Consider the following 12,381-nt stretch of genomic DNA (forward strand, 5'->3'; position numbering starts at 1 on the left):
TTACAGTATACTTTTTTTGGGGAACTGAATTAGGTGTATTTTTATTACATAGTCAAAACTTGAACTTTATGGTTTTAGTTTTGACAGTGGCTTGCTAAAGTAGTCAGAGGCATTTTATTAATCTGTTATAGTTCTTAGGCTTATTTCCTCTCTATAAAATAAGAAAATGTGGTTAACATTAACTGCTTGTGCCTCACAGAGACGTGAACATATCTAGTAGTATTTGTTCCAGGATGGCAGTACCTTTGGATTCATCTAAGACAGCACCATGCTCATTAATTTTTGTGTTTCGCCAACAAAGATAAACTATTATGCCTCGGGTCCCAAGGAGTCACATTGGTTGGGTATCATAAAATCATGCATTTGATGTAAAGAAAAAGCAGGGACAACAACACCAAAAAAAAAAAAAAAAATGCAGGGGAAACAGTTTTAATAACTTATTCTTTGAGCAAAGTGATTGTTGAGAAGATAGTCCAATTTTGAGGCAAAACATTTAGTTCCGATTGCAAAACACTTATCTTTTGCAAAAGAGTAAGCCTATTGAATATTAATTATGGACTATTATCTAGTTCTTCAGTTAGAATGTTATATAACTGCAACTAGGGTTGTCCTTTATGCTGGGACTGATATATTCCCATTACATATTCTCAATTCTCCTACCAATATATTCTTCTTACCACGTATCTGCCAAAACAAAAGGCTTGGGGATTGGTGTACAAATTAAATATATTTAAAACTTCATTTCCAGATTCATAGATTTCTTTTCTAATAAGAGTAATGGGTGCCTTGGCCTGCATGGTCTCTTCGTTAATGTCTTGTTTTGTAAATCCTAATTTCAGTTACTTAGCAAAGCTCCATAGTTTAGTTATGAGTCAAGTGAGCTGCTGTACCTGGCTTGACCTTATTCATTACCCACTGGTGTCAAGTGTTTTCATTTATCTTAAAGTTGACTTGATATTTAAACAAAGTATGGGCAGAGGTTTATTTGCAGATCTCCACTGCCATGAAAGTGAGCCATTAACTTGTTAGTGCTATTCTGATTTCTTCTACAGTTACTCTTCTGTACGTAGTCATTTAAAAAATAAAACAGTGAATTGGTTTGGGGATATGTCTCCATGGTAGAGTGCTTGCCTAGCATACATGAAGCCCTGGGTTCTATCCCTAGCAATGGAAAAACAAAACAGCATCAACAAATAACTCCACAGTGAATTACTTTCCAATACGTAGTGTTTTAATAAATTGACTTAACAAAAAATAAATATCCTAGGATTTGACTGAATGTGTGAAAACAGAGAAGTGCTCTGTGTTCTGCTAAAAAAACACCTTCTGTGCCACTATCCAAGTAGTATAAGTAGGGGATCCTGAGGTTTTAGGACTTAGGAGCCTCCAGACCAAGTTAAACCCGTCTCCTGCATGTGGTGGTTGTATGGGCATATTGCAAATGGTCCTCCCAGATTCATCCCAGCAGGTCTGCAGCTCAGTACTTGCTCTTAAGTCCATTTCATTGCTTTCCCCTCAAATCCTAGGGATCTGGAACTGAGTATTGAGGAACATGTGATCTGTGATCCCTCAGTGTTTAGAACTTCACCTACTGCCCAGTGCTGTGCCTAACAAGTTTTTCTTATTTGCCTCCCCTTCTGCAGGTGGACACTGACGTCGTCATCCTCACAACAGGTGTCTTGGTGTTGATCACTATGCTACCCATGATTCCACAGTCTGGGAAGCAGCATCTTCTTGATTTCTTTGATATCTTTGGCCGTCTTTCCTCGTGGTGCCTGAAAAAACCAGGTACAGATTCCTTATATCTCTGGCAAGCTTCACCCGGTGAATGCTGCCTTGGTTACTGATCAACAGATCCTGTCCTGGGAGGGCAGAATGTGTGAAATTTGATGCTGAAATGAATGGTCACTGGGCAGATGAGGAAATCCTTGTGTGTGTTCAGTTAGGCACATACTAAAGGCATGCCTGGTGAGATACTGTCCTTATTTTGTTGGCTTAAAAGGATTAGTCATCAGAAACTGAATAGTATGATGTAAACCTTTCTGATTTTCATTAACTGAAACAATTTCAGTCCATGTGGTTGCAGAGATGACTTAACATGTGGAACATTTTTATTTGACTCTGCTGACCTTTTGTGCCAGAACACAAAACTTTGGTTCTGAGAACCTGTTCACTGTACATGTAGAAGGAGGAGAGAAAATGTAGCATGTGCTAATTATAACTCCAGTTTCAAGGGCACTGGGAATATTTTTCTAGATCAGCAGGTGGCTCAGCTCTATCAAGTGTCAGAAGCTAGAAGCCTGTAAAATTCAGAATCTTTTGGTAATGTTGCCATGAAATAGTCATATAGAAAGGATGAAACATGTTAAGATCTGTGAGAGAATGCTGTGGTTTCTTGGACAGTATTGAACAATCCCCTGTGATGCCAGCTCATTCAGTAGGGTCTTGGGAGAAGGGAGTGTCCAGTATGATGGATGAGCTCAGGTTTCTTCATGGTGTAGGTAAGGCTAGATTAGTGGAATTGTCCAACTCTCCCGCTACTGGCAATTTCAACTAATTTGTGGATAATGTTTTTTTTCGCTCTTTAGTTGTAAGTCTGCATAGTTGAGACTATGTCCCAATTTTAACATTTGTTCCACAAACACTTGAGTGCTTATTATACTCTGAGCATTATGCAAGGCACTGGTGATAGAGAACTGAATAGGGCGGTCCGTCCTTTTTGCAAGACATGCATGCTGAAGTGAGAGACGAGAAAAGTACAATTAGAAGTTGTAAGGAGAATGGCTGTCCTCATGAATGTGGTTCAGTACTGCAGGAATGTTTGGGCTCCTTTTGGGGGCACATGATTAGAGTTTGTCCAAAGGCCATGGGAGCCACTGATGGATTTTCAATAGAGACCACCTGGTGTGTTCAGGTTTGCATTTGAGAAAAGCACTGTGCGTGTTCATGTCTGTTTTGCACATGTCAGACTTGTTTGCAGCTCAGAGTCTCCTCTTGCTTGTTTCCTTTCTTAGGCCACGTGACAGAAATCTATCTTGTCCATCTCCATGCCAGTGTTTATGCCCTCTTCCATCGCCTTTATGGGATGTACCCTTGCAACTTTGTCTCCTTTCTGCGTTCTTACTACAGTATGAAGGAAAACTTGGAGACTTTTGAAGAAGTGGTCAAGGTAAGTTAAAGCTGCTTATTTATTTGATATAGTACTTCGTACACTATTTAGATGCACTACACATTTACACCATCTGCATTAAGTGGTAGGTAGGGAAATTTTGAAAAGAAATCAAACTTTCTCCTAAAACCCCACTTCATCCTTAGCAACCACTAGTCGACTTTTGTCTTTATGATGAAGGCTTATATACTGGTATTTCATATAGATGGGATCATACAATGTGCACTCCTTTGTGACTAGCTTCTCTCAATACAGTGTTTCAAGGTTCATCCATATTGTAACATTATCACGAACACTTCATTCCTTTATATTGTCAAGTAATATTCCATTGTGTGGGTATACAACAAAAGTTCACACCTATTATTTGTCAACCCAAACTCTTCTAGCCAATGATGGAGCATGTGCGAATTCACCCGGAATTAGTGACTGGATCCAAGGACCATGAACTGGACCCTCGAAGGTATAGAAACTAAACGAGTAACAAGAATTTTTTTTTGTCTCTTGCAAGATTGAGAATGTGATCTGGGAGGCTTCCCTGTTGAGGTACTGTTTGGGAATATAAATGTTCAGTTTACAGAACCATTGCATTTGGAAGGATTGTACCGCTGGAGCTTGTGGGAGTCTAAATGATACCCCTCACAGTCAGAACTAGAAACGCCTATAGCAGAGTATGGGAGGGTGCAGTGCACCTTCCTGTCCTCCAGCGCCCCAGGAAGGCCAGCCCCTTGGTGGTGCCAGGGTTGTGTGGAGTAGGTGGTGAAAACAAGTGAATTGCAGAAGGCCATGTGTTGAGAGGGGAACCTCCCTGGGGCCTGTCTCTCCCAGCCACCATGGGCCCCTGCAGAGCTCCCAGTCTTGATCTTTGGACACCCTGACTGGAGCAAGGCCCCGAGCTTGAGGGTAACCGGCGTGGTGCCCACCAGTGGGACTGAGGTCCAGCTTGAAAAGGAGGGAAGGGAAGGAAATTGGACAAACTGAGCTGCAAGCAGCTCTGCCCTTCCCCCTTCTTCTCTGGCCCCCTCTACTTCTCCAGTGGGCATGGAGCCCCTTTTGAGGAAACTGAGCCACAGACAGTGACCTCTGCATTCTCCCACTCTCAAGGCTGGCTCCTTCCTGATCCCCTTGTAGCCAGCCTCACCTCTCTGCCAGCCGTGCCGCCCCGTGTGGCCCCAGTTGGCCTAAAGCAACTTACTGTGAGACGTGTGCTAGGTGGAGAAGTATAAAAAATGTACACGTAAAGTTGAAGAATCACACACAAACGTGTAACCAGCACCCAATTTGAAAAGCAGAAAATTCCCATTACCTTAGGAGTCCTTGTGGACTCTTTTCCTCCCTGTTCCCCTCCCTCCTCAGAGACAAGTACTGCTCTTACTTTTCTGTTATTCTCTTATCTTTGTAGATTTTTCTGTGTGTGTTGTTCTCTTTTGAGAAGCTGATTAAGAAGCTGGTCCTGGGCCGGGGATTTAGCTCAGTGGTTCGGCTGCCTGCCTTGAAAGTGCAAGGTCCTGAGTTCAATCCCTGGTACCAAAAAAAAAAAAAAAATCTGATCCTGGCTCAGGAAGGGAAGTCCTGTCACTATTAGAGGGAGGGTCCCCGGGATGAGGGCAGGAGCTGTGTCTGAGTCTGGGTCTGGCTTCACCATCCTTGAGAGGAGAGGAACCTCTCTGGGTGTGTTACAGCGAAGTGCAACAGCTCAGCATTACAGCCATGTGTTTCAGCTGTTGGAAGGTCTCTGGTGGTGAGAGCCAAGCGGCACTTGGAGAGATGGAGGGAACCTTATTACACTGACAGATTCGGAGGAGTTAGTATTCTAAAGTCTGAACCCTGAACAGTAATACAAGCAGACTTATATAGAGATCTGGGGATAGGGGGTGGGCCCACCTACCAGGCGAGCATGCTCATTGAGGCGGATGGGCAGAGTTAGCAGAACGTTCTTGAAACCTTAGGTAGAAACATCGTACAGCAGTTACGTTGCTTGGCCAGAACATCCCATAGCAAAAACATGGAGTGGGGGGGCTTGGCAACAGACAAAAGCCTGCCCTGCTGTGCATTATTTCCTTATCAGGAGGATATTGCACAAGGTCATGAGGAAGGCCAGGGAAGCCCAAGGTTTACCTTTGTCAGAGTGTCTGGCAAGGCCCCTGCGGGGGGGCATCACTAGACATGTGGCTGAGATCCGACAGTAGGGAGTGGCCGTTAGAAAGCAGTGCTTGCAGTTTTCGAAGGTAGGCCAGGACAGAATCCTGTGGGGTGAAATGGGTGTCCTCTGCTGACCGGACAGCGGCAACCTCATCGCTTGCCATTGAAGACAAATGATCTAGGCCACGGTCACCTGGCTCTGTTCCTTGGCTACGCAGATAATGCGGGGCAGCAGGAGCCTCGAGAATGGTCTGCAGCACGCACGTCTCTTGGCAGGTCTACTGTTTGCCGAAGCAGTGTTGTCTGGGCTTGTGTCCATCTGCTGGCCTCTTCTGAAGCTTTGCCCTGGTCTCTCTTAATGGCAGCGTGTCCCATGTCCTGTGTCTCATGTCTTCCTTCCTGGGTCACTCCAGTTGTGGTAGAGTGGCATCCGGAGGAAGGGTGCAGTTGGTTGGCCAGGGTAGATCCGCAGGTTGGGAATCAGCCTCATGGAGTAACTGCAAGCACTGTCCTCTTGCCGTTTTACAGCCAGTGTTGCTGTGGAAACCAAAAGCCTTCTGATTCCGATTCTCTGTATTTTCTGTAGTTTCTTCTACTGGAGCTTGTACAGTGTTATTTATTGACATGATATTGTAAGATTTTTCTCGTGGTGTTTTTGGTGTGAGTCTGCTCTTATTGTTCAACCTAGAAGCTGTTAAATTCTAGGAAATCTTGAATTATTGTTTGCTTGTTTTCCTTCCCTCTGGTTTTTTCTGTCTTTCTGCCAGGATTTCCAGGATTGAGGTTGGGTCCTCCCTGCTCTCCTTCCCTCTCCTATTTTTTTCCTTCTATCTTTTGTTCCTCTGTTGCAGACCAGCTTTCCTTTAGCTTTTACTCCTTCTGTAATAGTTGTCATTTGTACCATGTTTTTCATATCTAAGAGCTGTTTTCAGACAGCACGATCTCTTGTGTCTTTATGTATGTTGCCTTTTTTATTGTTTTGTTTTCCTACGTAGTTCATTTCTTCTAAGCTGCTTTCCTTTTTTTTTTTTTTCGGTACGGGGGATCGAACTCAGGACCTTGTGCTTGTGAGGCAGGCACGGTGCCACTCTAAGCTGCTTTCTTTTTTGTTTGCATTTGTTCTTTTTAAATCTTGGAGGCTTTGGCAGTTTGCTTGTGTATGGGGGTGATCTGCTGTGTGGGGGAACTGAAGGCTCTGCGCATGGCTGGCACTTGTTGGCCCTGAGCACTGTGTGTGGACCTGAGCAGCTGGAGGAGGCGCTGGCGTCAGTGTTGTTTTCTTCTTGAGCTGCTCAGGTTGTGGGAAAGTCTTCTGATCTCCACCTGGTAAAGGTTTGGCTGCCACTGGGGAAGAGGCTGGTGGTGAGGAGGGTTCAGCAGTCTTGGCATTCTGAATGTGTGTTCACTTGTCCCCTTGTTTGGAAAGCATTCCTCTCCTCTCTGCTGGAAACCTCGACTAGAAGCTCACTTTACTCTCTCCAGAGAGTAATGCAGATTTCTGGCGAGAAAAGAGCCATTGCGTGGGAGTGTGGATTGGGAAAGGGCCTCAGGTGCTCAGTATGCCTCCAGCAGTCTCACCCTGTCTGCACGTGTCAGTGGTCCTCATCCGCTCACTGCTCGTCTCAGTTCCAGAACCTCTGGATGCTGCGGTGCTCAGCGTCTAAGGAATCCGCTGGCTGACCCGCCACTGAAGCACCGGCTGCCTGGCTTCCGCTTTCTCGGCTTGGTCAGTCATCATTCGCCTGTTGCTCTCCAGTTTTAAACACGTGTGGTGCCACCCTGTTCTCCTCCCTGTGGGTCTGTATTTGAACATGAACAGACAGATCCCAGCTGGTGGGATTTGGGGAGTTGGGTGCAACTGTCCAGCCTGCCTTACTCACTTGGAGGCCACCTCCTTTCAGCTTCTGGTGCTGTGCTTGCTGAAGTGAGGCAAGGCATCTGGGTTTGAGAGAGAGCTCTGATGTGAAGACAGGCCAACATGAGGAGAAAGGGGAGTGGCGACGGATAGTACGGAGATCAGGGAAAGTATCTGCAGTAGCACAGGGACACGGCGCTTGTCCATCGACAGTGGAAAGATCAGGATGCCACAAAAGAGCACCATGCTGAGACTGGTGAAGCTCTTGGAAATTAAGAACGATAGCCAGGGTAAACATTTCAGCCACAGAATTGGGAGATGAAGTTGAGGCTTATCAGAAAACTGAACCAAAGGATAGCAATGGGTAATAGGAGAGCAGATTCAACCTGATCGGTGTGGGAAGTCCAACATCCAATTTTAAAAAGTTTGAAAAGGAGAGAAAGCTTTGGTGTAAGAAGAAATTGTGAAAGACATAACAGGAAGACATTTCCTAGAGCTGAAAGGCCTGAGACTCCAGAAGGGACCTAACCTAAGGAACAGCATGGTCAGTACAAAACAATGCCACATCTCGGTACTGTGAGTTTCAGAATACCACAGAAATAAATCCTTCAGAGCTAGAAAGCCGAACCACTTAATACGCATCAGAAATTAGGGCGGTGTCAGCTTCTGAAACCCTTTCTAAAAATGAGAAAAAAGGCTTTCCACTTAGAATCCTCTCTCCAGCCAAATTGCCCGACAGGTATATGGTAGGTTTAGATAGGCACAGCCTCAGATTTACCTCCCATATATCCCACGGTAGCCACAGGCATGTGTTCTGCCAAAATTAGGGTAGGACCAAGGAGGAGGAAGACGCAGAGTCCGGGAAGCTGAGGACCTGAGTTAGGGTCAGGGCGAGTAAGTGTTGGGATGGCAGCAACACAGCCGCCTGTGTCCTGGTGAAGCCCAGACCCCAGGAGGTGCCCACAAGGGGTGAGGGCACTGTACCTGGAAGGTTTCTGCATTTCTTTGTAAAATTTATAGTAGGCGTTGTTTCAGAACTGCTAGAATAAGATTAGGAAGAACTAGCAATGGTTACACAGAAAACTAAGGACAAGGTAGAAAAACTAAAACTCCAGTACAAACCCAGTGAGAGAAAATGTTCAGTGCTCTCTGGCTCAGCCATGAGTCACACCTACGTAGTCTGGGTGGTTGTTGAAATGGGGTTTGAAAGTAACAATAACGAGGATGTGCTTCTTTGAGAACGCTGGAAGAGGGAAGGATCTGTGGCAGAGACCTCAGTCCTGGCCTACTCTAAAAGGAAGTGAATAGATGAGGCCTGAAGTTCACAAAGTGGAGATGAGCCCTAGCACACACTCGTAGGAAACGGGGGAGCGTAGCAGGCCAGCTACCAGCATTGGAATCTGGGTCACAGTTGTTGGCGTGGAGACCTGGGGTTACCCTCTGGCACGGTCCTTTTTAAACCACCGTGTTTCATTGACTCTGAGACGCCATTGCATGTGGGATGTGTTTGCCTTTTATGTACATTTTAACAATGCCAGAAACAGTGCCAAATCAACTAATGCAGCTGATTAAACCGTAGTCCCCAATTTTAGAGATCCCGAAACTGAAAATTCTCTGTAAGATTTAAGGAAATATATTGCATATATAACTAATTAAAACATTTCAATGTATTCCCTCTTCAGTATGATTTTCACTGTCTTCTCTGAAATCAGTCTTCCTGTGTACATACGCATCCTGACTCCTGCTGTCACTGGGTCACTTTACAGTGGTGCTGAGCACGGGGACAGGGCCACATGTGGGGTGGCACATAACCACGGGACCAGACCCTGCTGTGACCCGGAAGTTGAGAGAGAGGCTTGCTGCTGAGGAAGCTACCTTGTGTTCTCCCCACACCCAACGCTCTCATTTCTGCGCTTTCGCACATTTTCAGCCTGTAAGACTTGATGAGCATTCTCAACAGTTGTGTGGGTGGCGTGTTTCATCGAGGTGAACCCTTGGGGCACCTTCAGGCCCAGGTGGAGTTACTGAGTCCTTAGTGACATAGACAGAAAGCTGTGTTGTCTCAAAGGGAGTTTACGTATTTTCAATGTTCTGGTAATTATTAGGGCCTTTATGGAGCACTTGGCAAATACTGAAGAGTGGAAAGAAGCAAATGAACATTGTCCCTAATTCCAGTTCTCTTCTGTTTTGGGCACTGGGGAGCGAACCCAGGGCCTTGCCGATGACAGGCAGGTGCTCTCCACTGAGCCATAGCCCCAGCTTCCCTTTCTTCAATTTGAACCCTTAACACTGTCAGGTCTGTTTGTGAGCATGTCTCTGAAGAGTTTTGTATCCTTTTTTAAATTTATGATTGTATTCTGAACATTTTACATCTTTTAATATTTTTAAATTATATTATTTTTTAAATCAACTTTGCTATAACATATAACTTACATAGGAAAATGTTAATCAGTTTGGCTAAGTTATGACAAAAGTTGCAGTCACAATAAAGAACATGTCCACAGCCCCCGAAAGTTCTTTCCCCTTCTGCGTTTGGCAACACTGACTTGTTGAAAGCCCACTTTTCATGGAGGTGTGCTAACACTGCTTCCGGAGGATATATTCCTCTGGTTGTCCTTAGGCTCGTTTCCTGTCTCTCATGAGCTGTGCTGGCCTGCAGGGATGTACCTCCTGATGCATATCTTTCTGTAGAACAAATGACCAGAAGTAGAGCTGTGGCTCACACAGCAGAAATCCCTGGCAGTTCTTTAAGTGATCTCTAGTCTTTCGGCACTAACTCTGCTTCAAGGGTGGATTAAAAGAACCCCGAGGCCTTGGTAGGGACCCAAGTCGGCTTCATCTGCCTGCTGCTTTCCAGCTCTCCCTGTGCCTTGGTCACCTTGGTTCTGAAGGAGATGTTCCCTTGGTGGTTGGCTGCTCTGCAGTTTGCTGTATTGAGGCTATGCCTAGTCTTTATTGATGAAATTTGTCTTTCAAATTAGTTTCTATTACCTTGATACAACCATTTTCAATGGGAAGGTACAGATTTTACAGGATGAATGGCTAATTCTTCATATACTAGCACTGGGGCTGGTATGCTTTTTTTGCCTTGGGCTTTGCAAACCATGGGCCTGGGGCTGGCTCTGAGTTGGCCCTCTAGTACGCGATGTGAGTAAATGGATTTCCATTTGGTTTTCTTGACTTTCATTCCCCTTTCTAGGTGGAAGAAATTAGAAACTCATGATGTTGTCATAGAGTGTGCCAAAATCTCTCTGGACCCTACAGAAGCCTCATATGAAGATGGCTACTCTGTGTCTCACCAGCTCTCCACCCGCTTCCCTCAGCGTCCCATGGATGTCACCACCAGCCCTTATGTTGACACACAGAATAGCTATGGTAAAAAGAGACTTTGGTACTTACCTCTCTTGCAACTTTATCTCTGGAAAACATTGTTTATGTTTGTTGGCTTAATGTTCATTTCCTAGAGCAGGGCTTAGTTTACTTCCTAGGAACTTTCCCCCAAATATTTTAAATTTGAATTTGCCTCCATTTTCTTCTGATGATGTTCTCCTTCAAGTTTAATCGTCCTTGATCTCCAGCCAGGTAGAATGTCCATTGACTTGGCCACTCATCCTCAGCATTTAACAAAGAGTGGCTCTAAGTACTTGAAGGCCAAGTACCTGTCTAAGGAAACCTATACTTTCTAGACATGTAACGAGAGGCCCAATGGGCTGGACCGGTTAGGTTAGAGCTGGATTTGTATTAAATTAGTATCTATCTGTAGGCTGTTCCCACTGAAGCCGTGGCCCTTCAGGTTATCCATGTCACACACCCCTGGACTGCTGTGCCAAAGAGCATTTAAAGAACCTTTTCTAAATGTTGCTAGTTTAGACCCAAGGATGTTGGGAACCCCCTCAGACTTTACAAATACAGACGAGGGCGTATTATAGGATGGTCTAGAGGACCAGCATTTCCTAATCAGAATAATCTGAAACCACATTCTGACCCCCTTTGTTCTTCCCTTTCTTTCAGGGAATGCTGCCTCCACCCCTTGCTCCGCCTCCCGGCTGACGTTGTTCAGTACGCCAGGGCAGCTAGCTCACCCTTCGAGTTTCCCGTCTACACGGCCGTTACCTGAGCCGCCAAAAGTATGGTGCCAAGCAGTGTGCCTGTTTCTGCTCAGCCTCCCGGTGCAGCTGACCGCGTGGGTCGGGAGGGATTTAGTATGTGGTCGGGAGCGTGTCACACCACGCGTTCAGGAGGCCCTTCCAAGGGTGATTACCATGAGCAGAGAAGTGTGCTGTTGCCACACGGGCACCTTGGAGTCTAGATGTACAGAATACCAGCTGTCTCACAATAAAGGTTAAATTTAAACAATATTAGACCGAAGCCATGTGGAGGAAACACTGTTAATTTGCCCGGCTGATGGACTTCATTTACTTCCCAGGCTACTCTTTGGAGCCCATCCATGGTTTGTGGGATGACCACCCCCCCGACGTCTCCTGGAAATGTCCCACCTGACCTGTCACACTCGTACAGTAAAGTCTTTGGAACAGCCGGTATGTACATCTTAGATTTCATGGTTGGTTTGGGCCTGTACTTTAGTCTCAGTTCTCATAGTGAGTTGCGGGGAGAGGTATCACTTGCATTTTTGAACTTGTTTTTGGCACTTAGTGCAAACTTTTGGGGTTTTCAGAATGAATAAAGTGAACCCAGGGGAAAAAGAAGAACAGGGTGCGGGGGAGAGATCTAGACTCCCAGGAAATTAACTCAGAAGCCTTATTTGCAGTAAGAGTTAGGCTGAGAAAGGATTGGCAGCTTTTCTGACAGCTGGGCTCAGTGGATCACGTATTTTGCCCTTATCTCTGAGCAGGTGGAAAAGGAACTCCTCTGGGGACCCCCGCAACCTCCCCTCCTCCAGCCCTGCCCTGCCACCCGGATGACTACCTGCACATCTCACTCCCCCAGGTCGTGGCCACACCCCCCAGGAAGGTGAGTGCTAGTGTGCCCGCCATCCCTCGGCCTGTGCGCCTGACACAGTGTCCTGCTGGCAGGCCTCACCTTGTGAAGCCTGATTGTGCCAGGTTGACTTCTGGCCCAGAAGGTGATGGGTGTGACTCAGAACAGTTGCAATAGCCTGAGGGCCGTGCCCGGGGTGTGTCTGGCCAAGCCCGGGACCCTGGAACCTTCACAGGCACCCCTGAGTCATACCACCTTTACGTTAGCTGCTGCTTACCCA

The 12,381-nt window shown here is 45.9% G+C and overlaps 1 protein-coding gene across 4 annotated transcripts in view; it reads left to right on the top strand.

The window, feature by feature from the left end:
* The window catches only part of Tsc1 (TSC complex subunit 1), a 57,548-nt gene that overhangs the window by 22,746 nt on the left and 22,421 nt on the right, over positions 1 to 12,381 (top strand). For all 4 annotated transcript variants that reach the window (XM_004849048.4, XM_004849046.4, XM_004849050.4 and 1 more), the window contains exons 6-12: positions 1,644 to 1,788; positions 3,015 to 3,169; positions 3,556 to 3,629; positions 10,363 to 10,538; positions 11,175 to 11,290; positions 11,590 to 11,701; positions 12,016 to 12,134. In XM_004849048.4, coding sequence (XP_004849105.2) covers positions 1,644 to 1,788; positions 3,015 to 3,169; positions 3,556 to 3,629; positions 10,363 to 10,538; positions 11,175 to 11,290; positions 11,590 to 11,701; positions 12,016 to 12,134 — 897 coding nt within the window. The remainder of the gene's footprint in view (positions 1 to 1,643; positions 1,789 to 3,014; positions 3,170 to 3,555; positions 3,630 to 10,362; positions 10,539 to 11,174; positions 11,291 to 11,589; positions 11,702 to 12,015; positions 12,135 to 12,381) is intronic.

The sequence above is a fragment of the Heterocephalus glaber genome, unplaced genomic scaffold (assembly GCF_053883595.1).
Source record: "Heterocephalus glaber isolate CG9 unplaced genomic scaffold, H.glaber_assembly_v1.0 deba00001479, whole genome shotgun sequence".
Classification (NCBI taxonomy): Eukaryota; Metazoa; Chordata; class Mammalia; order Rodentia; family Bathyergidae; genus Heterocephalus; species Heterocephalus glaber.